This window comes from Myotis yumanensis, unplaced genomic scaffold, assembly GCF_028538775.1.
Source record: "Myotis yumanensis isolate MYYU_CA2020_CCGP unplaced genomic scaffold, mMyoYum1.0.hap1 SCAF_15, whole genome shotgun sequence".
Classification (NCBI taxonomy): Eukaryota; Metazoa; Chordata; class Mammalia; order Chiroptera; family Vespertilionidae; genus Myotis; species Myotis yumanensis.
Genome location: NW_027223766.1, coordinates 51,538,357 through 51,562,719, shown reverse-complemented (window position 1 = coordinate 51,562,719; position 24,363 = coordinate 51,538,357). Strand labels below are relative to the sequence as shown.

Here is a 24,363-nt window from a genome sequence, read left to right as displayed (position 1 = left end):
AACGAATGGTCAGACACTTAGCATATTAGGCTTTTCCTATGTAGGATGCCACTCTGTGCATAGGTGTACAGGTGAAAGTGTTACCATACCCACAACCACTGACTTTTCTCCAGGTGCTAATTATTCTATTACAAATATATATTACATTATAGATGTTACAGTTGCAAATAGAAAGCTTTTCCAATGGTTGTGAAGATGGTGAATCAGCATACAGTAAGACAGCGGAGTTTCACTGCGTACTGTGTGCCATCCAATAATTAGGTCCTTTGTTGGGGAGGCCTGGTGTCCTGAACCCGCGGTAATTGATCTAAGCCGTATGTGTGACCTGACCCTGCTCCTCGGGGAACAATTAGTTACGCTGTCATTTCATAAACAATGAAGCTTCCAGAACATGTCACTGTCTCCATTCAAATGTGTCCCCTAATTGGCTGCTCCCCAAAAGGCTGATTAGTCTGACCGAGGGCTGCCTGGCTGCCCTCTAACTCAGCCTGGAACTGAACTCGTAGCCTCTGCCACCACATGCCGAGCACGGGGTTCTGCCAGGGCGCCCCAGCCCAGCACAGGGCACGGCCGCCCATGCAAGCGACTCGGGCCAGGGGCCCCACAATTGCTCTTGGGGGCCGCGGCCAGGCCTTCTGGAGTCACTGCCCCAACACCTGGCAGAGCGGGCACTTACTAAATATTCAATGAGTTCATCATAGGTTGACAGTCTGGATGTGGGTCCCTACTAACCCTCTGTCTGTCTCATTTTAATGCTGAAAAACTCGGATTCTGTAGCTGCACCCTAATGAAGGTTAGTTAGCAAAAGACTGTGGAGCAAAACCACTAGTCCCTTAATTATGTGCTTTTTCCTCCTAATTTCCCTTGATTTCTGTGCAGCCAGCATAGACACCTGGGGCGGGCAGCTCTGGGCCAGCCCACTGCAGCGTCTGAAATACACCTGCGATCGAGGTGGCCTCACTGTCTGTGTGTTTGGGCCACGGCTTATATTTTCCACATGGATGTGAGTTCTCCTTTCACCAGGGCCAAAGTGCGCGCGGAAATAGACCACGCGCGGGGCTGCGAAGCGCGTGCTGGGCCAGTGCCTGCTCAGCAGGGTCCAGCGGGCCCTCCTGCTTCCCTCGGGCACCTCCTGCTTTCTCCTGTGACACTTTCCAAACTAGACCTCAGCCCCGTTCCCTCCGAGTTGGATTCCCGGGAAGAGGGGGTGTGCCTGAAACCTCCACACCTCACTCCCGTCGCCATTCTCAACGCACTGCCCGACGCAGTGTCACGTGCAAAATACACAATGCGCTGAGTCGACGGAAGCAGGAGAGCCAATGCACAGGGTCCCGCCTGTTGCTGCTTTATGGTGAGGAAGCCAGACAACAGAAAGCGCTCCCTGGCGCGAGAGGCAGAGAATTGCACAACGTTAAGCCTCTGCCTACCCCAGCGCCCACGTGGGAGCCCTGCCAGCTGGGTCCTGGGCTGCACTTCCCCCGGGGTCTGCTGTGCGTCAGCACCTGTCCTGTCACCTCTGAGCGGTGGTTGGGGGCTGGGAGGTTCCTCCCACTTTCTTGTTAGACTGAAAGTTGTTTTAAAAGTATGTCTGTTGGACTTCAGATAAGACCCATTTATGCTGAAATAGGAGGGCATTTGTTGTAAATAGACACAGCGCAGTCCCTCCTGCTCACCAGGACGGAAATGCCCCCACTGTCATCACGGGGTCTCCCCTGATGATCACACGCATGTGTAATGCTCCTTTCATATCACTTCTTTTTCTTGAAATGCACTTTATGATTTCACAGACAAGATCAAATCCTGGGATAAATCTCAGACTTGCTAAAAGTAATTCCCTTTGCTCCATTATGGTCCCTTTTTACTCTCAGTCTCTGCGCCCCCAACCTGCAGCCAACACAGGCACATCCCCCCAACCTAAACCCCAGCCTGCAGCCAACATAGGCACATCCCCCAACCTAAACCCCAGCCTGCAGCCAACATAGGCACATCCCCCAACCTAAACCCCAGCCTGCAGCCAACATAGGCACATCCCCCAACCTAAACCCCAGCCTGCAGCCAACATAGGCACATCCCCCAACCTAAACCCCAGCCTGCAGCCAACATAGGCACATCCCCCAACCTAAACCCCAGCCTGCAGCCAACATAGGCACATCCCCCAACCTAAACCCCAGCCTGCAGCCAACATAGGCACATCCCCCAACCTAAACCCCAGCCTGCAGCCAACATAGGCACATCCCCCAACCTAAACCCCAGCCTGCAGCCAACATAGGCACATCCCCCAACCTAAACCCCAGCCTGCAGCCAACATAGGCACATCCCCCAACCTAAACCCCAGCCTGCAGCCAACATAGGCACATCCCCCAACCTAAACCCCAGCCTGCAGCCAACATAGGCATATCCCCCAACCTAAACCCCAGCCTGCAGCCAACATAGGCATATGCCACCTCCTTTCCACGCAGCCCCACTGGCCCAGGATCAGAAAACCAGTGACTGAGCAGTGGCCATATATGTATGTATCTATGTATGTATGTATGTATATATGTGTGTGTGTGTGTGTGTGTGTGTGTGTGTGTATATATATTAGAGGCCCAGGGCATGGAATTTGTGCAGGGGGGGGGGGGGGGGTTCCCCCTCAGCCTAGCTTGCACCCTCTCCAATCTGGGACCCCTCGGGGGATGTCCGACTGCCAGTTTGGGCCTGATCCCGGGGATTGGGCCTAAACTGGCAGTCGGACATCCCTCTCACAATCCTGGAACACTGGCTCTTAATCGCTCACCTGCCTGCCTGCCTGGTTGCCCCTAACTGCCCCCCTTGCTGGCCTGATCGCCCTCAACTGCCCCCCCTGCTGGCCTGGTCACCCCCAACTGTCCCCCTGCTGGATTGGTCACCCCAACTGGCCTTTCCTGCTGGCCCGGTCACCCCCAACTGCACCCCTGCCAGACTGGTCGTCCCACGCAGCCTACTTGTTCAGTCATTTGGTCATCCCTCACTAAGCCCGACAGCCATCTTGTGAGGGCATGATGGTCAATTTGCATATTACCTCTTTATTATATAGGATATTCCTTTTAATTGATTTCAGAGATGAAGGGAGAAGGAGAGAGAGAAAGAAACATCAATGATGAGAGAGAATCATTGATTGGCTGCCTCCTGCACACCTTCCACTGGGGATACAGCCTGCAACCCGGGCATGTGCCCTGACTGGGAATTGAACCCTGACCTCCTGGTTCATAGGTTGCCGCTCAACCACTGAGCCATGCCAGCTGGGCCAGTGGCACGTCTTAATGCCATCCTGAATGCTACAATCTACAACTCCCCATAATTAAATCGTCCCAGCCCAATAATTACTCTGCTCCCCGCCTCGCCCCACCTCTGCGTGTTCACAGCCTGGACTAAATTTAATTCCACCTGTAATTCTTTCCCCAGAAATAACCCTCCCTCACACCCTTAAATGTGCATGGAGTCCCTCACCTATCGTGTTAATTCCGTTTTTACCTTGAATGACTTAGTGACATTTACTGTTTCTCCAGGTGCTGTGTAAATCCTGTGAGAGTAATTAGGATCCGTATTTGATTCATCATTTTTCCCACATAAGGAAGGCTTCTCAATAAATAATTGGGGAACTAAAGCTGATTTTACTCCCAAATCAAATGGCACTAGTCAACCTGGTTTTTATGGATTTTGTTTGCTGCAGAAATTATTGCCACATATTAAACCTAGGGGTAAAAGACTCTCATTTGAATTTATTAAGTTTCCAACCACAAATCTCTAAGCATTACTGGTTGTGGTGGAAACTATCTGGGGTTGCTCCATTAGTAGTAATTTAACCCACTATCCACTTCTAAATGGTAAGCGGCCCAGTTCAATGAGATACCAGCAACTCTGAGCATGAGTGGGCGTGCAGTGACGCCTCCAGGAGGCGACACGGGCAAAATTAACACCCACGGGGCCCACGCGAGGAGCGGCCTGAGCTACCCCGCCGCGTGTCCCTGCTATCTCTGTTCGCTCACAGCTGGAGTACATTCTTGTGGGGCGGGGAGGGGTCGATGGCAAAACAAATAAAACATCTATGTAACGACTCTGAAATGGCAAATCCAGAGAAGTGCAGACTGCCGCCGGCCTGGGATGTGGAGAGCAGAGGAAGGAGCTGAAAATGGAGGCCGGAAGTGGGTCAGGGTAGACAGGGTAGAGAGAGAGATGGATGGTAATTCAGGAGCAGAAATAACAAAATATACACGCCATGGTGTTTTAAGAATGGAGGGGAGGAGGGAAAGGAGGAGAAGCTAAGTTAAAAAAACAGTGGCTCAGTGGATGAGCATTAACCTATGAACCAGGAGGTCACCGTTCCATTCCCGGTCAGGGCACATGCCAGGTTGTGGGCTCCATCCCCAGCGGGACAGGGGAGCGGACCAATGATTCTCTGTCATCATTGATGCTTCTCTCTCTCTTTCCCTCTCCCTTTCTCTCTGAAATCAATTAAAAAATAAATTTAAAAAAAAACCCATGCGCGGCGCGTTCCGGGCGCTGAGGTGCACGGCGATCTGTCGTCCACAGAAATAACAAACCCGGGAGCGGGCCGGGCTCGCCAAGAAAGGCAGGTCCGCGGCCGCTGTGGCCACGTCCCAGCTGGGAGGCTGTGCTCCCCACGGGGAGGTGTCCACAGGCGGAGCCGCACCCCACACAGTGGCTCCTGGACCTGCTCCCCTCCCCGCTGTAACTATGTGACTGTGTGTTACGTGTCCCTCGTTTCATGTAATTATGTGTCAATGCCTGGTTTGGACAGAGGCCACAGCTGGGTCCAGGAGGGTCCATGTTTGTTCACACTTCCTGTCTAGTGTCACTAGTGTCTCGCAGTGCTCAGCAGATCCGACCTGGTGGCCCTCAGGGCCCAGAGCCAAAACGATCAGTCCAGTGGCCTTCAAGAGATCTAAGCCAGTGATATGTCCCAACATGGAACACCCCGAGAAGCCCACCTGCCCCCCCAATCATGAAACACCCCGAGAAGCCCACCTGCCCCCCCCATCATGAAACACCCCGAGAAGCCCACCCGCCCCAGCCTCTAAAGCAGCTCAAATGCCACTTCTCCACCTCACAGCCCCGCGGCCCACACTACCCCATCCTCTGCTCCCTCATCACTTTACTCACAAACCCTATGAGCATCTGCACATCTTACTGAAATGAACCTGTTTTACCAAATGAAACGGCCCGTAATTTCTCAAGTGGCCTCTGCCCTCCAGTGCTCCCGTCATGACCAGGTCGGCCCCATGCCGTCTGACCCTGGCCCTTGCCCAGCCAGTGCCTGGGGACAGTGTCGGCAGGATCCCTCCCCACCGCTCCCCTGCCCCGTCTTCCAGGAGCACCTAACATTGAGACTCTCGCGCTGCACTGTGAGCATCAGCTTACTCCTCGGCAGGCCCCACAAAACCGAGAGCTTCCTATGAAAAAACCTGCCTCAACTGCAGCTGTTTTCCCAGCACAATGCCTGGCTCAGAGAAACCCCTCAAAGGATGTGCAGCACAGAAGTGGATGGATGGGCTCCCGGATAGATGAACCGGGGGATGAGGAGAGGAGTGCACACCCCGAACCACAGGCGTCGGCAGAACCTCAAGAAGAGCACCTGCCCCCACGCTGATGTGGTCCTGACCTCAGCTCCGTCACCTCTAGTCCCTGCTCAGCACCAAGGGGTAGGGCTGGTCCCTGGGAAACCAAGAAGAACGTCTCTCCAGCTTAACATGTTCAAAAACAGCAACCCTAAAACAGTGCTTCCTCTGAGGTCAGGCCTGACCAGCTCAGACATGTCGCTCAGGAGAGTGCACGTACGTCAGGTCTGAGCACTAAGACTGGTGCTCAAGGGGGAGCCGTTGCATGAAGAAAGTAGTGCATGAAGAGAAGAGAAAGGGCCCTGGCCGGTGTGGTTCAGTGGGTAGAGCGTCGGCCTGGGGACTGAAGGGTCCCGGGTTCAATTCCGGTCATGGGCATGTACCTCGGTTGCAGACTCCTCCCCGACCTGGGCCCTGATCAGGGCTCGTGCAGGAGGCAACCAATTGTTGTGTTTCTCCCACATCGATGTTTCTCTCTGTCTTTCCCTCTCTTCTACTGGCTCTAAAATTCAATGGAAAAATATCCTCGGGTGAGGATTAAAAAACAAAAGAAAAGAGAAAGCCCTCCATGAATGGAAGATCATCTCAGTAGATGGAGTTTCACACACAGCATTTCTCTCTCTCGCCCCCGAAGCTGAATGTGTAGGGTCAGCATCGAGTCCACGTCAAGCCGCCCTGTGCCCACTGCCAGGCCAGAGGGCCACGCCCCGCCAGCGCCCCCAGCCCCCGCAGCCCAGTCTGTTGCCTGGCACCAGCAGGAACGCCTTTTCCTAGAACTGGTGGTAGTGCACCATTAGCCTTTACACCAGCTGGCACCTGAAACCCACAGGCTCAACATGCTAAGCAGAGATACCTCCTTCGGCATCTGAAAGCAGTGGGTTTCCGAGCAGCCTGCTTCTCACATTAGAAATACTAGCAATGGACGCTGCTCTCCGTTAGACACAGGAATGACCATCTGTCTTCCCCTGCTCACATCAAAGCTGACATCGCAAAACGATGTTGAAGATTTTATTTCATATCCTTTATTTCATGCACTTACTCATACACAACGGAGTATTAATTATAGATTCATCATCTACTAGGATATGTACCATGTGCTCACTCATACACAACGGAGTATTAATTATAGATTAAGCGTCTACTAGGCTATGCACTATGTGCTCGCTCACACACAGCGGAGTATTAATTGTAGACTGATTAGCTAGTAGGCTCTGAACTATCTGAAGACGGACAGCGATATGATTGTCTATCTACCGCACATCAAGCATACAGAGGCTGTTGGGTATGGTTATCATTTTATGAAGGTTTCCAGGAGCCAAGCTTCAGGTCCTAATGACTCAATGAGAGGGTCCCAACAGAGTTTACTGAAAAGGTTCTGTAAGTCTGACTGAACTCCTAGCAGGCTGACGTCTAGGGATAGTAACTATGAGATAGCAACTATGAACTCTTAAGTTCCAAACAAATTATAAAAACCAACTATCTGAAGCCCATGGAGAATGATCAGAAACAAGAAAATTCTGGAAGAGAGTCAGACTTGGGAGAAGGGAATGGCCTGGGCGAATTTACTGATTTTAGAATGTTTAGCCTCAACAGCAGAGTTTCAGGCAACTACAGCGTTGAAATGTCGGGGAGGAACATTAGAAAAGACAAGAGTCAGAGCTGAGGAGCCCCCAATTTCATGGACAAAATCCAACAATATATAAAAGGATAATATGTCATTACTAGGTAAGGTTTAACCTAGGAATGCAAAGTTGGTTTAATTCAAACAAATCAATCAATAAAATTCACCATGTGGAAAATTCAAAGGAGTAACATCCTGTGTTCGTTTCAACAGATGCAGAAATGGCATTCAATAACATTCACCACCTCATCTGGATCAAACCTCTCAGCAAAACTGAAGTAGAAGGAACTTCCTCTATCTCATAAAGGTCATCTAATAAAAACCGATGGCTGTTACCATTCTTAATGGTAACACACTGACTGTTTCCTACATTGATTGGGATAAGGGAAGAATGCCTAATCTTCCCACTTGTATTCAAATATTATACTAGAGATACTAGCCAATATAATAAAGCAAGCTAAATCCATAAAGAGCACACAAATTGGAAAAGAAGAAGTTATCTGTTTATACAGATGATATACTTATGTACATAGCATATCCTAAAGAATTATAAAGCAACTCACTAGAATTAACAAGTGAGTTAGCAAGGTAGCAGCATACAAGGTTAATATATAAAATTTTAATTAGAAGCAAAAAAAAAAAGGAAAATAATTTTAAATATCCATTTTACAAGTGTCAAAACATAAAACTTTTAGGAACAAGTTTAGCAAAAGACAAATAATCCCTTTATCCTGAAAAGTATAAAATGCTGTTGATAGAAAATAAACATCTAAATAAATGGAAAAGATATACCATGATCAAGGAAGGGCAGTCTCTGTATTTTTTAGATGTCAAATCTCCCTAACCTGATCAACAGAATCAATGCAACTGCAATCATAATCCCTATAGAATGTTTTGGGACAATTCATACAATACTTATTTAACTTACATAAGATTGCAAAGGATCTATATCCAAGAAATCCTGAGAAGGAAGGACAAAGTTGAAGGGACTACATTACCTAACTTGATGTCTTACTATAAAAAAGCTACCGTAATGAAGACAGTACGGTAGTAGCATTAGGATCCCTAAGAAGAAAGTGTGAAAATAGGCCCTCACTTCCACAGTCATCTGGTTCTCATCAGAGATGCACAACTATCGGGAAGGAAACATCTTTCAACAAATCTGACTGAAAAACTAAATATCTGTATGAAGAAAAAAATGAATTTTGACCCTCTATCTCACACCATACACAAAAATTAATGTCAGATGCATCATAGACCTAAAAGTAAAAGCTACAAGGAAATACAGGAGATTATCTTTATATTTAACAAAGGACTTTAACATTTCCTTGAGCTTGGCAAGATTTCTTAATTGGTAAAAGGTAACCATCAGAAAAGGAAATCCTGATACATCAGGCGTCATCAAAATCGAAAACATCTGCTTATCACAAGACTCCATTAAGAAAACAGTAGACAAGTCATAGACTGGCCCAAGTGTTCACAAATCCCATGTCTAACAAATACGTGTCCAGGATATATAAAAAGCTCCTACAATTTAATGGTAAGAAGGCATCCTTCCCATTTAGAAATAGACCAAAAATCTAAAAAGACACTTCACAACAGGAGATAAACGAACAGCCAATAAATACATGAAAAAGCACACAAAATCGTTACTCATCAGGAAAATGCAAATTAACACCACAAGGAATGCCACTAGCATTCCTGGCTGAAATTGAAGCGACTGATAACATCAAAAGTTGAGGAAGACCTGGAGCAGTCACAATTGTGTGCACTGCCCCTGGAGCTGTCACAGGGTACAGCCACTTTGCGGGGGGAGGGGAGGAGTATGGCAATTTCTTGTAAAACTAAATGCACAGCCATGAAATGCCTAAGCATTTACTCAAAATAAATGAAAACATATGGTCACAAAGTGATTTGTATGAAAATGTGTGTGCAATTTGATTTATAATAACCCACGCGGAAAACGGCCCAGGCATACTCAGGTAACGGATTAGTATTCAGCAATCTAAAGAAACCAGCTACTGAGATCTACAAAAGTGTGCGGGAATCGTGTACATGGACTCACAAAAGAGAGAAAAACAAGTAAAAATAGTAATCAATTCGGGCCAAATCTAAGAAGACCCAGATTTTAGAATTAGATACAAATTTTAAAGCACCTAATAGCACAGAATAATACTTGCATGAATGAAAAATAGACCCTTTTCTACAGAATGGGTAACTAGAATAAACAGTATTTTGAACATTTATGTGCTGAACCCCCTAATTTCATTCCTAATCCAACCCTCATCTTACAAATAAAGAAACTAAAGTAGAACGAAGTTAACTAAACCGTCCAGTCACATCGCCAGAGTGCCCGTAAGCATACTTTTTAGGGCTCCGTCCCTCAAACAGTGGAGACGGAGTCGCTAAGTTCCTGATCTCTTGTAAAAGTCTGTGTGTGTTGGGGGTGGGGGGAGGGGGGCTGTGCTAAGGGAACGACCCCTCGGAAGGAAAATACCAAACAAAACAGAAACGCAGCTCCCTGGCGGAAGCTCACACGCCTGCATGGCCTCACTGTCTTACCTTAGGGAACTGTTTTACGGGAATTAACACTTTCTGTCCCAGCTTCATGTTCTTATTAATCACCACATCAATGTACTTCTCTTCGTCCTTTCCTTCTCCTTTTTGAAACTTTTCTATTTCTGTGGAGGAAAAAAGATAACCATGAAGCGTGTGACTTGGAACTCCAGGGGCCGGGAGTTCTCGGCGGCTCTGTGGTGGCAAAGGCAGAAATGCAGACTAGCAGACGGCACGTCTTATCGATCATTCATCGCCGGCACCGTGGGAAAGGCACGGACCGTGGCGCTAGCGAGCAGATCTCCGTTGCCCGTGCTAATGGAAGCTCACAAGCCAACACGGGCATCAGAAGTTCCCTGGGACCTTCTGGAACCCGAGAGGAAGGCTGAGCGAATGGCAGCCAGGAGCCAGGAAGGATTCTGGGTCCGGGTTACCAAGTGCTGACAGCCTTGGTCCGCGCCCTGCCCGGCTCTCCCAGGCCCCTCCCCTCAAGCACTGATTCTTCAGGTGCCTTTCAAAGCCCCAGACAACCTGTCAGTTGACCCCCAAGCAACTCTCCCCTCCTCCCCAGGGACAAGATCAAGGACAGGCCCATCTTTGCTAACGCTCTTCTCTCTCCCTGTGATGCCATTTGCTGCACGATTTCAGTTCCACACATACTAGTATCTCCTTCCAGATCCAGCCGCGTCAGCTGCCACTCTTCATGCGCCTCCGGCCCTTTCCTCGCGGGGCAGCAGGAGTGGGAGAATCGCTCCCTCCCGCCCTGACACTCACAAAGCACCTCACACAGGGCTGTACTGGAGCTCTCTGCTGCAGACAGCGTGTCCCCCCCACCCCTCCAAATTCATCTACAGAGATCCTAACCCCCGTCCCCAAATATGATGGGATTTGGAGGTGGGGCCTTTGGGAGGTGATAGGTCATGAGGGTGGAGCCCTCATGAATGAAATCAGTGCCCCCTGTGAGGACACAGCCGGAAGACGGCCATCTATGAACCTGGACGGGCCCCCACCTGACAGCACACCTGCAGGCGTGTTCACCTAGGACTCGCAGCCTCCGATCCGTGAGAAACAGCTTTCAGCTGCCTATAGGCCAGCCAGTGTATGGGCGTCTGTTACAGGAGCCTTCGCTGACTAGGATACTCTCCCAGCGGAACCTACATTTCTCTTAGGTAACATCTGTTTCTTCACGCAACAAACATCCACGACTAAGCACCTACTATGTGCACGTTCCAGATCCTGGAAAATGTCAGTATAGTTTCCTCAAGTTATTGTATGACTGCTGAATAGATGTGCACATGGGCCGATAGCTCCACAGACTGACCTCAAGGTACCCAGGCTCTGAGGAAAACAGTGAAGAAATACAAGGGAGTCACTGTGGTCAGCTGTTAAATCACTAAAACCAAGCACGCCGAGGCGCAGGAGATGACTCTACCCTTGTTCTAACTAGCCTGAGAGCTGCAACTTGTGAACTCTAGAGTTATGCCTGTAGATATAATATGCATGTACACATATACATGCATGCATGTATAGACATATGTATATACATATAAACATCCATGTAAATCCTATAGATAAACCTCTAATTAGCCCCCAAAGGACTCAGGAAAGAATGTTCACATCTCCGGACCCTTGACAGTCATCATCCAGACCATCGGGCATCTGTAAGACCGTCATCTCGGAGGACCGAACCTCAGGCATGTATGTTCTGCTATAAAAACACAGTTTTCCTTTCTCCTTCGGAGCACTCCAAACTTCTCGGAGTTGTGTTTCTGATTTGCAAACCCGAAAACCCTTGAATAAATATCATTCATTTCTAGCCAGAGCCTCCTGATTCATTTCCACTTGGTGGATGGTTCAAAGAAGGGGACCTTCAAGCAGAGAGCAGGTACCAAAGATGGCATCAGTTGTACAAAGGGCACAGATATTTATCTGTTTTGCTTGTGGAGCTGGGGATATTTAGGAATTCGATGTCACATTCTGACACAATTCAATCCTCCCGGGAGATGACAAACAGGAAGTTCAGAAAGTTCACTTTGCTGTAAGAAATGGCAAAGATGGCATTTGTCCCCAGGTGTGTCGGACTGTAATACCGCATGCCGCGACAGTCTCCCCCACCGTTGTCCTATGTCCTGCCGGACAGGAAGTACGATTTTCACAGCACCTTCGGGCCACTGGGAAACGTGTGTGAAGCGGGAGGCTTCAGTCACCACTGACGGGCCCGGGGGGACCTCGATGTCCTTCTCTTAGTAACTTCCCACCCCCTGACCCCTCACGCTGCTCATCAGCTCTGCACCCCGCCTGGCCCTGCTGTATCAGAACTGATCCTGATCTCTCCCGCTCCGGGGGGAGGGCTGAAAAACGTCTTCCTGACAATGTTAACAAGCGTCAGAACCGTTGTCTCTTTAACAACGCAGAGTAGAAACTCTAGATCAGTGGTTCTCAACCTTCTGGACCTTTAAATACAGTTCCTCATGTTGTGACCCAACCATAAAATTACTTTCGTTGCTACTTCATAACTGTCATGTTGCTACTGTTATGAATCGTTATGTAAATATCTGATATGCAGGATGGTCTTAGGCGACCCCTGTGAAAGGGTCGTTCGACCGCCAAAGGGGTCGCGACCCACAGGTTGAGAACCGCTGCTCTAGATACAAGTGGGATGTCATGAAACATACATATTTGGTCTTTGAGCCCAGTTCCTGGCACAGAGCTCCGACAACCCTTGGGATTTCCTGGCGCTGGGAGTGCCTTCTGTTCCTCACAGCAAACCCCGTCGGGCACACGTGAGTTCGTGCTCAGGAGGTGAGTCCTGGAGGAAGGGGGCCTGGTTGCCAGAAACACCAACCCGGTGACTCGCAGGCTGAACCCTCAGCACCCGGCACTCCCGGCACCTCCGGAGGAGGAGCAGAGCGAGACGCTGAGTTCAGTCCTCGGTGGACACGGATGCCGTCAGTCATGCCCACGTGATGGAAACTCCATAAAAACCCTTAAAAACCAGAGTGGGGACAGCTTCTGGAAATACCTTTAGCATAGTTAGAAGAGTCAACAAAATTTGGTACACTGAAACTCCCTAGAAAAAAAGAAAGGAGCTTTAATGTGCGTGTGCTTGTCAAAGTAGATTTCGCGACCTGTTTTCAAGTAACAAAGCACTTGATGATTTTTGAGAACTTAGAACATATGCGCAATTTAATATCCAATTCCATAATCAGAACGCAAAATGTTACTCCTCGCACCAGCCGACATTTACATTTGAAGTAACATGTGAAGTTATAAAGGTAAGGTTAAAAAATTAGGGGGAAAATAGGTATTTTACCATAGGTGACATTAAAGTTTGAGATATGCCTATGATTTTAAAGAGGAAAATGAAAAGAAAATACATGATTTGCAACAGCATGGGTGGAACTGGAGAGCATTATGCTAAGCAAAATAAACCAGTCGGAGAAAGATAAATATCACATGATCTCACTCATATGTGGGATATAATGATCAACATAATTTGAGGAACAAGAATAGATCCAGAGACAAATGGCAGGGGAGGCGGGGGGGGGGGGGGGGGGGGGGGTTAGAGAGCAACCAAAGGACTTGTACGCATGCATATGAGCATCACCAATGGATGCAGACACTGGGGCGGTGGGGCCTTGCCCGGGGTGGGAAGGGCTGCGGGGCGGAGAGGGGAGAGCAACTGGGGGAAAAGGAGACATATGTAAAACTTTAAACAATTAAAAAAGAAAATACGTATTTAAAAAAACCTGATTTCCCTTCTTGATAAATAGTCAACTTTGCAAACCATACCTTGCTAAATAAAATACGTTGTTACCTTAAGGAAGTTTGGATTATGTGGAAATACACATTTCACTGGAGAGAGAGAGAGAGAGAGAGAGAGAGAGAGAGAGAGTGCTGGCAGCCATCGTAAACCCTATTTGACAGATTACTAACATGCTCCCGGGGCGGCTGGTCGGAAAGGACGTTTTGTAACCTCCAACAGGACAGCTGCATTCGCTAAGGAATTGTTTTATTGAAGCAATCCAAACCTACCTGAACACCTATTAGATTCAAGTCGGAGCTGAAGGCACTGAAACCTGCCCAGACTAGACTGAGGCACACAGCTCACGGCCATACCAATGCCCTTCCATGAACAGGAAAACATGGCAGAGGGGAGATGCGTATTGGTCCTAATAAGGACCGATCAGCTCATCATAAACACACATACATATACCACCCGGGGAGCAGTCGATGGTCTGACTATTAAGGATGCTCAGAAGTGAACTTTGTTTTTTTAAAATATATTTTTATTGATTTCAGAGAGGAAGGGAGAGGGAGAGAGAGATCGAAACAACAATGATGAGAATCACTGATAGGCTGCCTCCTGCACGCCCCCTACTGGGGATCGAGCCCACAACATGGGCATGTATCCTGACCAGGAATCGAACCGTGACCTCTTGGTTCCTAAGGTTGGTGCTCAACCACTAGGATTATTACTAATATAACTCAACACATTGGTCCCATGAAGATTCGGCAAACCCACAGATTAAATCAAGAAAATAGAGCATGAGGTTAATTCAAGTTAAGAATGACTTAAGCCAGTAACCATTGGGAGTAGGGATGAGAATAACAAAGATTGGAAAAAGAAAAATCTGATTTTTAGTTGTATCTGCCCAAGGGTTTAACCACATTTCTCACTTTTAATTGCGAACATCGTTAAGCATCCAGCAAAAGACCAGCTATCTCCAACAATTATCAGGCTCCGGAGGTCACCAATTAGAACCCTGCAAGGATTCGAATTAAGAAAAGTTCTGTGATGAGGCGAAGTAATGATCCAAGGGAGGGATTAGTCCTGTTCAGGCTGCACTCATTACAAAACCCATTTCCTGTGCGCGGAGACTCAGTGTCTCCCGTGTACCTGCCGACAGGACACCCTCACACTCCGAAGCAGACCGAGGGCTGTGCCAACGAGGTTCTACCACAGCCATGTGACATACGCACTTTGCTCTCCTGGATGTTTGCTATTGATTAGATAGATGTACAATAACGCAGACTCAAAGGGTGTGAGAACATTCAAAACAAATCCGAGGATATAATTGTGCATGGCTACTTTCAATTTTTAGGTCACTTCCATAACCATAATCACTCCTTATTTATATACAGTCAGAGTAATTGGGGGGAAATCATCCTTAAGATAATAAATCACATTCCTCATCTGATGATGATCGACAGGGTCACTTTTAGGAAAAGAATTCCAAAATTAAAAGAGCATGACCAAGGATCCCGGAGAGATCCCAGAGAACACCCCTACTCAACAGCCCTGGCCCCTGTGGCTCAGTTGGTTGGACGCTGCCTCATGCACCCAGAGGTCGCTAGTTCAATTCCTGGTCAGGGCACGTGCCCAAGCTGCCAGGCCAATCCCCAGTAGGGGGCATGACAGGAGGCAGCCCATGGATGATTCTCTCTCGTCACTGATGTTTCTCTCCCTCTCCCTTCCTCTCTCACTAAAAGTCAATAAAAACGTATTTTAAAGATAAATAATAAAAGGCATGTCAACAAAACCATAAACAATATGCTAGAATAATAAACATGGCCAGAAAAATGCAGCTTAATAGTAATAGTACAAAAACGTACAAGATGTCCCCAAAATACCATTATTTCCCTTATAACTCAATAGTCTAAGCTCCCTGAAAATTGCCAAAGAGGCATAAAAACACTGTTTAAAAACAAAATACAACTGCAACAGCAACACCGGCGCTGTCCCTCAGATCCAGTCTCCCTAGAAAGTTAAAACGATGACAGGACGCGATTTACACTCAATTCAACAGTCACAGCTTCTGAGGACAGCAATGGTCTCAACACGGACACATCCAGCCACTGACCGTGGGGACACGGCCTGTGCCCACTGACAGCCACAGGAGCTCTGCGGACCGGCTCCCTCTCCATCGCATTTCACAGGCCGCTTCTCCCTACGCGTCTGACACTCTCTCGGGGCCCTGCCCAGTGGGTTTTCTTAAAGGGATCTGTCAGGTGAGGTGCAGACCTTCCCATTCCAGACCACGCTGTGCATCAGGATCATCCAGGGATCTTAGGAGAAGACACTACACGAAAGCCAGTCTGTTTACAGCTTGTCCTTCGACCACGGTGTATTCAGTTAGCAACCTCGCAACCAGAGGTTCCCAAGTGTCAAATCGACGGACAGCTGACGGCTCCATTTTGAGGCTGACTCACAGATTACCGTTCCGTTACAGAACTGCCCCACACAGGCAAACGAGACAGAACAAAAGGGTAAGTAAGCTTTCCTTTGGCTAAAACTTTGACGACAACTAACGATACGTATCTCAGGTGGATGTGCGACTCCCTTCTGTTCTCTTGTCTCAAACACAGGAGGCTGCCCTGGCCAGGTGGCTCAGTTGGCTGGGCATTGTCCTGTGCACCGAGAGTTCACCCATTCAGTTCACGGTCAGGGCACATGCCCGGGTTGTGGGCTCGATCCCCAGTAGGTGACATGCAAGAGGCAGCCGATCGATGTTTCTCTCTCTCTCCTTCTCCCTTCTCCTCTCTTTAAAATCAGTAAGAACATACTTTAAAAAAAAAAAGAGGAAGAATAGTTTGTTGACCAATTCAAGGAACACGTAACAAACTAGGATGAGAACACTAGACTAGTAATGGGCTCCGGAATCCAGGGAAGTGTCCCAAGACCAGACTCAGACATTTACCAACTGTTATAGCAACAATGGTGGTGGCCCCCCCGACACCCGCCCCCCCCCCCCCCCCCCCGGCCCCAGGGCCACAGCACAAACAGATGCACCACCGCAGACCTGAGGAATTACTATTTCATGAGAGAGTGCGGATGCTCGACTGGGGGAATTGTCTAAAAGGGCTCTGTGAGGGAGGAAATAATGGGAAAACGCTGAAAAGCACAAAGAAAGGCAGCTGAAATAACTGAAAGTGCTCGTCCTGAAGGATAAATAATTCAGAAGAAAGCGAGACGTCTACACAAACACTTCTGTGCGTCTCACAAAGGAGGGACCCGACTCCGGCCGGCGGCAGAGCGGGAACTGAGAGGCAGAGCCCGCAGGAAGGGAGCCGCCGTCCCATGAGAGACAAAGGTCCTGGCCACAGCGTTTTCGAGACCTGAGGCTCCCGCAGAGCCCCGCCCAGCCTGCCGCACGCGCCTGGCGGACATACAGAGCGCTCTTCCATCCAGAACACTTTCCAGGACCCGGCTCTGCACCGGGAATGCGACATGCACTCGAAACATGTTTACTGAGCCCTGGTCCGGGCGGCTCAGCTGCCTGAGCATCCATCTCCAGGAGGCGGCGAGCAGGAGGCAGCCAATCCATGTTTCTCTCTCTTTCTCCTTCCCTCTCTCTCCAAAACCAGTGAAAACATTTAAAATATACGCACATTTACATTTGTGGAGTGACTGTTCCATGGCAGTGCTCAGGGAGAGGCACAGGAGGACCCGATGAACGTCAAGGATACCGGGGTTTGCGTACCCAGCGTGGAAGCCATGCCTGTCCGTTGCCACAAGCAGCCATTGGACGGCAGGTGCTGAGCATCTGTCCCTCAGCTCCCGGGGCCCAGCAGGCCCTGCTCCAGGCGCCGGGCGGAGATTCTGCCAGCCGATTCCTCCTATGCCGGAGGTCCCCCGATAGAGCCGGGCGGGAGGGGGGGAGGGTAAGAGGAACTCTGAGGCGTGGGGTGCTGCTGGGCGGCCCACTGCACCCAGCTATGGTCCTTAGCCGAGGTGTGAAAACCGCAGCTGTGCCATGACAGCTGCGTGGGTGTTCTCCGCACAGGGGACCCCAATGGGGCTGGGTTATCGGAGCCATGTTCCTGATTTCCCCCGAGAAGTGCAGGACGACGACACTGTCGCCGGGACCTTGAGAGGCTCACCGGCCGCAGGCTGATTGGAGCAGCGCAGCCTCCGTGTCTAGGAGTACACGCCACTCAGCACATTAGTCAGAGGGAGTGTTTATCATCTTGAAAACAGTTGCTATTCCGGGGACCAATTACGTTTACACACGGCGTTGTGAATGCCAGGAGGAGGGGAGGCACAAATCACAGTGTTGATTATGCCGCTGACAGAGAAAGGGTGGCACACGGGTTACACGCAAATGCCCGGCCAGCCGAGCCCTCCCGACGCCGTGGTCCCCGGTGCTCGAGCGAGCGGAGCCCCGAAAGGAGCGTCCAGTGCAGCACAACGAAGGGGCTCAGAGGGCAATTCAAACGCAGCCCGAAGCGACCGCGCCCTCGGGTCACCGGTCACCATGTCACCGGCTTTTGCTCGGGGCGCCCCCAGAACCGGGTGTTAACCCACCGACCCCAGATAAGCATGGCCGTCTAGCTTTCTGACAGCTGCAGGAGGAGATGAATTAATGAGAATATGTTAGGAGGAGCGGGATCTGGTGAGGCCGTTATAGGAACTAATGAGAACACGGGTTCGAGTGGCAGACCAGCGCTTACTACAGCCATCACAGGAAACGAGCCGGTGGGAGGCTCCGGGCCCCCTGGGCTCTTAAACAGGCGCGGTGAGACCTCCTCCCGGGATGAACGCCGACCTCATGCCCCGCCTCGGCCGCACATGACCCCCGCCCACTCCCTGCTTGTGTGTGTTCCTGGGGCAGCGGCGCCTCTGAAGAGACACCAGTTCACTGAGCAACACCCCTAAGTGTCCGCGTGCAGAGGACGGAGAGGAGGTTCACCCGAGAGGAGTCGCAGGGGCTCCCCATTCTCCGGCAGTCCCATCCACTGGGCAGTGCCCCCGTGGGAGGGAGTGGTTGGGCGAAACCGGAGAGCCTGAACATCGGGGTGCAGGCTCTAGAACCCGCTGCCCTCCCTCGCCCCTTGCTGATGGCTTGTTTGGGGGAGCCCCTTGCTGCTCGTCCTCTCTGAGACAGCAGCATGACCTGTACAGTGGGATCTGCTCTGACCCCAGGTAGCTGAGGAGGAGAGTCCATGTAAGTCCGTGGGGAGGACACCACTCCCAGCCTGCAGGGGCGCCTGGTGCCCGGGGGCCACGGCAAGGGCCCTGAGGGAGGGCCCCTCGGAAGGTCACGGCCACGCAGCAGAGGTGAGCGCAGGGCCCTGGTCCCTGTGGGGACCGTCCCAAGTGCAGAGACACCTCGGCCTCAGTGGCCTGGCCGGCTCCCAGCCTCGGGGCTCCTGCAGAAACAGCCCCGGGGTCCGCTGGGTGAGGGAGAGCCCCTGCAGCAGCCCCGAGCTGTGCACTCCCACGGTGCCCGCAGACCACGGCTCCAGGACCTCCCAAGGAGGACACACAAGCTGGGGAGGGCTCTGTTTCCGTGGCACCGCCACTGTCACTCCCGTCCTAGTCCGTCAGGGCAACCGGTAAGGCATCAGAACCAGACCGGCCCCGCCCGCCCGCCCAGCAGGACTTCCTGGGACGATGGGGGCGGATCCCTGTGAAGTCACGATGGCAGTCACCGCCACGTCTGGCTTCTGAGCACATGAACCGTGGCTGTGTGTGTGTCTGACTGAAGAAATGAACTTCTCGTTCTAGTTCAGTTTAATTAATTACATTTAAAAGCTTCACGTGGCTAGAAGCTATGAGAGCACAGATCTGGAACACAGCCAGCAACTAAACCGAGAGGAGGCAGGTGGGTGAGCAGCAAAGAGAGAGAGAGGACGGTTAAACATGTATTTTTTCATCCAGCCATCGACTGAGGCCTGCGACATCCTCCACGGCTCGCTACCGGGCACCCCGTGGCTCTGAGCAGGGGCCGGAAGGGGTGGACAAGCACGCGGGCCTGGGAGACAGTTGACCACGGCTCCATGAACTGTGGGCCTATTACCGCCTCATATGGGATACTGACCCTGTGCTCAGGAAAGACCACCTGTGGATGCTCTCAACACAAAGTTTAAACTTTGAGCCTTTTATTATTATTGATATCAGAGAGGAAGAGAGAGGGAGAGAGAGATAGAAACATCAGTGATGAGAGAGAATCATTGATCGGCTGCCTCCTCCATACCCCACACTGGGGATGGAGCCTGCAGCCCGGGCATGTGCCCTGACCAGGAATCCAATTGTGACCTCCTGGTTCTTAGGTCGATGCTCAACCACTGAGGCATGTGGCCGGGCATGTGCACATCTTAACCACGGTTCAGTCCCACACTCAGGATACCGCCTGGCGTGTGGCAAGTACTCAATGAAAAGATGAATATATGGAGGAGTAGGAGTCATAAGGTTTGAGTTCCCTGTTGGCTTTTGCCACGAACCAACTAGTTAAATGACCCTGACCTACGGGTTTTCTCAGCTTTGTTTTCCATTTCTTCTCTCTACTGCTTCCCACCCCTGTCAAGGCCCAGGGCCGGGAACTGCTTTTGGAGAAAAGGGTGGGTCACTTCTGCTTCCCTTCCCAGACTCTTCCCCTTCAGAGTGCCTTCCTTCCTGCCCATTGCAAAACCTACTTCTAGAATCTTCCATCCACCCTATAACTCCTCAAATCCTGACAAATTCAAGGTTTGCTGGTTACTCAGGGTCCCTTCCTATTCTTCGTAACAAAGGACCTTGAGTGACACAGCTAGAAGCACTGAATGAGTGTCCCCATATTCCTTCTTGTCATCTCAGCCCTTTATGTACAAAAGAAAGAGGACGATGACCACCCTGCCACCTGGCCCTGGCGTGTGACGCCGCACAATGGACGGCGCCTCCCCGCCGGCCGCTGAGCCACTCGGAGCCGTCTGCCTCCCGAAAGCCTTTGTCCACGTTGTCAGGTCTGAGTCTGACCGACCGCAGCAGCGGTGGTGGCTGTCGGGATGGGTGAAACCTACACTCTCCAATTAAAAGAGAGACCCAGTATCGTTCAATATGAAAACAGGACCTACGATTAAAAACCCTGAAGGCCGCCTGGCCGGTGTGGCTCAGTGGTTGAGCATTGACCTATGAACCAAGAGGTCACAGTTTGATTCCCAATCAGAACACATACCCAGGTTTCCGGCTCGATCCCCAGTCGGGGGCATGCAGGAGGCAGCTGATCAATGATTCTCTCTCATCATTGATGTTTCTGTCTCTCCTTCCCTCTCCTCCCCTTCCTCTCTGAAATCAATAAAAATATTAAAACAAAACCTGAAGGTCACTATAGACAGTTTTAGCTCCGCCCCGTAAGTAACAAAGGTAAACTGCATTTTAAATGTAACATATACTTTCCATTTCATCGTAACTGTGGCAGGACGAGGGGGCAAGAACTCCAGCCTGGGAGGGGACCACCCAAAAGGCGAGGGAGAGACATCAGTAATGGAGAGTCATGGATCGGCTGCCTCCTGCACGCCCCCCATTGGGGATGGGGCCCACAAGTCAGGCATGTGCCCCGACTGGGAATCGAACTGTGACCTCCTGGTTCATGGTGGACACTCAACCACTGGGCCACGCCGGCCGGGCCTGCATCCTTTCTCTCTCCCGGCCAATGCTCCATATATTTTAGGTGACTGAGCGAACAAATGACTAATCTAGGTGCACTGATCGTATTCAAAACAACAGAAGAGTTTAACAATGAACCATGGCTTCCAAATGACCGTCCTTCGTCTACCTATCCAATGCCTCTCACACGCCAGGGGCCACGCTGGCTGCGGAGTTCTTCCCCAGACGAGACTGGAGGAGACACTCAGAGCCGGAAGGTCACAATAGACAGTTTTGAAGACATTCGGAGGAGAATGATGGCGGAGGTGGGTGCACGGGCCATGGAGGCAGTAGCCGAAGACTCAGTCCAGTCAGCTGCAGGGTCAGAGGTGAGATGAGCAAGCTGAGGCCCTGTGGTCGGGCCCGGCTGTGCCAGACCCTTGGCCGCCCGGAGGAGGAGGGGGGTGGTCCGCTGGGTGAGGGGCCGCTCATAGAGGGGGAACCCCATAGGAGGCTGGTGCAGAGACACTGTTCCGTGGTGGCTAAAGCTCTTATGTACCATCCCCCCAACGATCCGCAGAGAAAGTGTGCTGCGTGCACGAAGGCTCTGTCCCTCAGAGCAACCCACACAAGACGGACCGGACATGACGGGGTTTTTCACCTTCGAGTCTGTGGTCCTCCTGGCAGCCATTCATGGATATAGAGCCATGAGGTACCACTCTAGGAACACAGGACTCGAACCCCAGACCACAGGGCAGCCTGGAGGGGAGGCAGGAAGTCGCCTCCCGCCACTGTGACTTAGCGCAAAGGGACAGGAGGCTTCCCATTCAGGCGTCACAGGGAGCTCGCCCGACCGCGGCCCAGTTATGCAGAATAATAACCTATTTTCTGAGAAGTCAGGCGAACAGACCAAAAAGCACAGCCCGTTTCCAGGCTGCCGGCACTGGATGTTATGTGTTCCCTACGTCACGCCTTCCTCGCTTGTAAATGGAGAAAACACCACGTGCTTTTCATGGTTGAGAAAATAGGGTGGATGCATGAAGGATGCCTACTGAGCGCTGCACTTGACACCAAGCAGACGTTAATAAGCGAGTCCTGCTCTGGGACACGCTTACGTTAAAACACACCAATGTCTCCTAGTGCTCCCTTATTTGTAGAGACCTGGCCTAAGAACCTCACCAGGGGTGGGCTGTTCATCCCCTTCCCAGCCCAAGAAAGAAGCTTTCAGGGTGCTGTGCTCCTCTGGGTAAAAGACAGGAGAGACGGCCCGGCCGGTGTGGCTCAGTGGTTGAGCATTGACCGAGGAACCAAGGGTTCACCGGTTCGATTCCATCAGGGCACATGCCCGGGCTGCCAGCTCCGTCCCCAGTAAGGAGCATGCAGGAGGCAGCTGATTGATGTTTCCCATCAATGTTTCTACCTCTCTCTCTTCCTCCCTCTCTCTTTCAAAATCAATAAAAAAATTTTTTATAAAAAAGACAGAAGAGATGCCTGTATCAAAGGTAATATGGCCAAATTCATGCAGAAAATAAACATTTACGAACCCTGAACGCCGTCAACACCGCCATTGAGATGCGGCAGGAAGGGAGAGAAAGGCAGGCCTGAGAGATGCTGCCCAGGTCAGGAGAAGGCCTCTGGGGTGTGGGCTGGTGAGGGCGTGCCTGGTCTTCTGAAGCCCCACGTGGCACTCAGAGCTCAGGAAGGGGTGATGGGAGGGGGAGGGGGCAGACACCGCCTAGGCCTCTGTAACACAAACATCTGGGGCAATAAAAACATTAATCCTAACAGCCGACCTCTGTCAACCTCGGCTCCCCCAAGGTCATGGCCAGGTCCTGCAAGCAGCCAGCTGAGGTCAGACCGGAGCCTGGGGAGTGCAGGTGGCCGGAAAACACCAGAAGGAAGCGTCCCTAAAGGGGCGGTGCTGTGAGGACCCGGATGCCAGCCTTGGACTCAGGCAGCAGGAGGCAGGGGACAGCGCGGAGGGTGGGGCAGAGCGAGGAAAGGCAAGGACATGGGCACCGTGTGCCCAGGAGCAGGGCACCATCACAGACGTGCAGTGCGCGTCCCGGTCCCCGGGGTGACTGGGTCTGCTGTCTGCCCAGCCCCGGAGATGCCATAGGGAACGGAACCAACCCAGGCCCGACCTCTCGGGGACCACAGCCCAGCAAGGGGGACGCACCATAAGAGGTTGGGAGGGGTGGACAGAATTACCCAAGGAAACCAGAAGTCCTCTAAGTGCATCGCCAGCTACAACAGGATCAAGACTGTAAAACACTAACCGTCCTCATAGCAGTGGGCCCGTCCGCGCTGGGCACCCCCACTGCGGTGCTGGGCTGGGCTGTGCACAGGACATCGGGCCGTGTCGGAGCAGCGAGAACACTCGCAGAGGCGAGGTGACCCTCCTAACACTCGGCTACCACCCAGCGCTGGTCTGTGGCCCAGGCTTCGCTGGGCGGAAACACCCAACAAGGTCCACTCGGAAGACGTTTAAGCATCAGCTACGGAGAGGACCCCCGCACGCGGGGCTGACAGCAGTGGCCACGACCCGACCTCTTTCCCTGCGAGTCTCCCTGATCAAGGGGTTCAGACACGATGCTCAGAGCGCCTGGAACTCGGCTCCTTCTCTGGTTCCGGGAACAGCCTGACTCCCTATGTGCCCCTGACGAGGGCACAGTGGGTCACAAGGACCCCGGCCCGGGGTAAGCTGACCCGCGCTCTCCTTCGCTTTCCCGGCTCTGGGTGCCGCAGCCAAAGCAGCACAGAGGGGGCACCAGCTACTCCTCTGCACAGGGGTGCCCTGGGAAGCTGGGTGTGGAGGGGTCACCCAGGCCCCTCAGCCGGGCTGCAGGTCAGCCACAGCCAGGAGGATGTGCTCAGGGCTCAGCCAGAGGGAAAGGCGTGTCCGCCTGCAAGCCAGCAGGGCACCCAGTCCAGCCCATTAGTCAATAATCGGGCAATAACGACGAAAAGATCTAAAAAACTCACTTCCCATATTACTTAGGTTCGTATTTTAGATCAACGTGGTAACAGTCTCCCCTTAGCAAAAGCTAAGTGTACGAGTGATCAGTATTAGCAAGTGTACAAGTCAATCAAATATATGTGTATCACTATGGAAATATGTCACTTTATATAACACTAGCTTCACAGAAACACATTTGTCTATTACAAAGGAGTGCATGTATTTATCTGCCTGAGTGACATGGCCCACAGTGTCACAGTGTTAAAGCAATGCTGTGAGCCTC

The 24,363-nt window shown here is 51.2% G+C and overlaps 1 protein-coding gene across 5 annotated transcripts in view; it reads right to left on the bottom strand.

Annotated features, from left to right (window-relative positions):
• Window positions 1-24,363, bottom strand: part of KHDRBS3 (KH RNA binding domain containing, signal transduction associated 3) — an 88,474-nt gene that overhangs the window by 44,185 nt on the left and 19,926 nt on the right. For all 5 annotated transcript variants that reach the window (XR_011468254.1, XM_070392387.1, XM_070392389.1 and 2 more), the window contains exon 2: window positions 9,781-9,899. Coding sequence is in view for 4 of the 5 variants with exons in the window: in XM_070392389.1 (XP_070248490.1) it covers window positions 9,781-9,899 (119 nt within the window). In the remaining variant the exon portion in view is untranslated. The remainder of the gene's footprint in view (window positions 1-9,780; window positions 9,900-24,363) is intronic.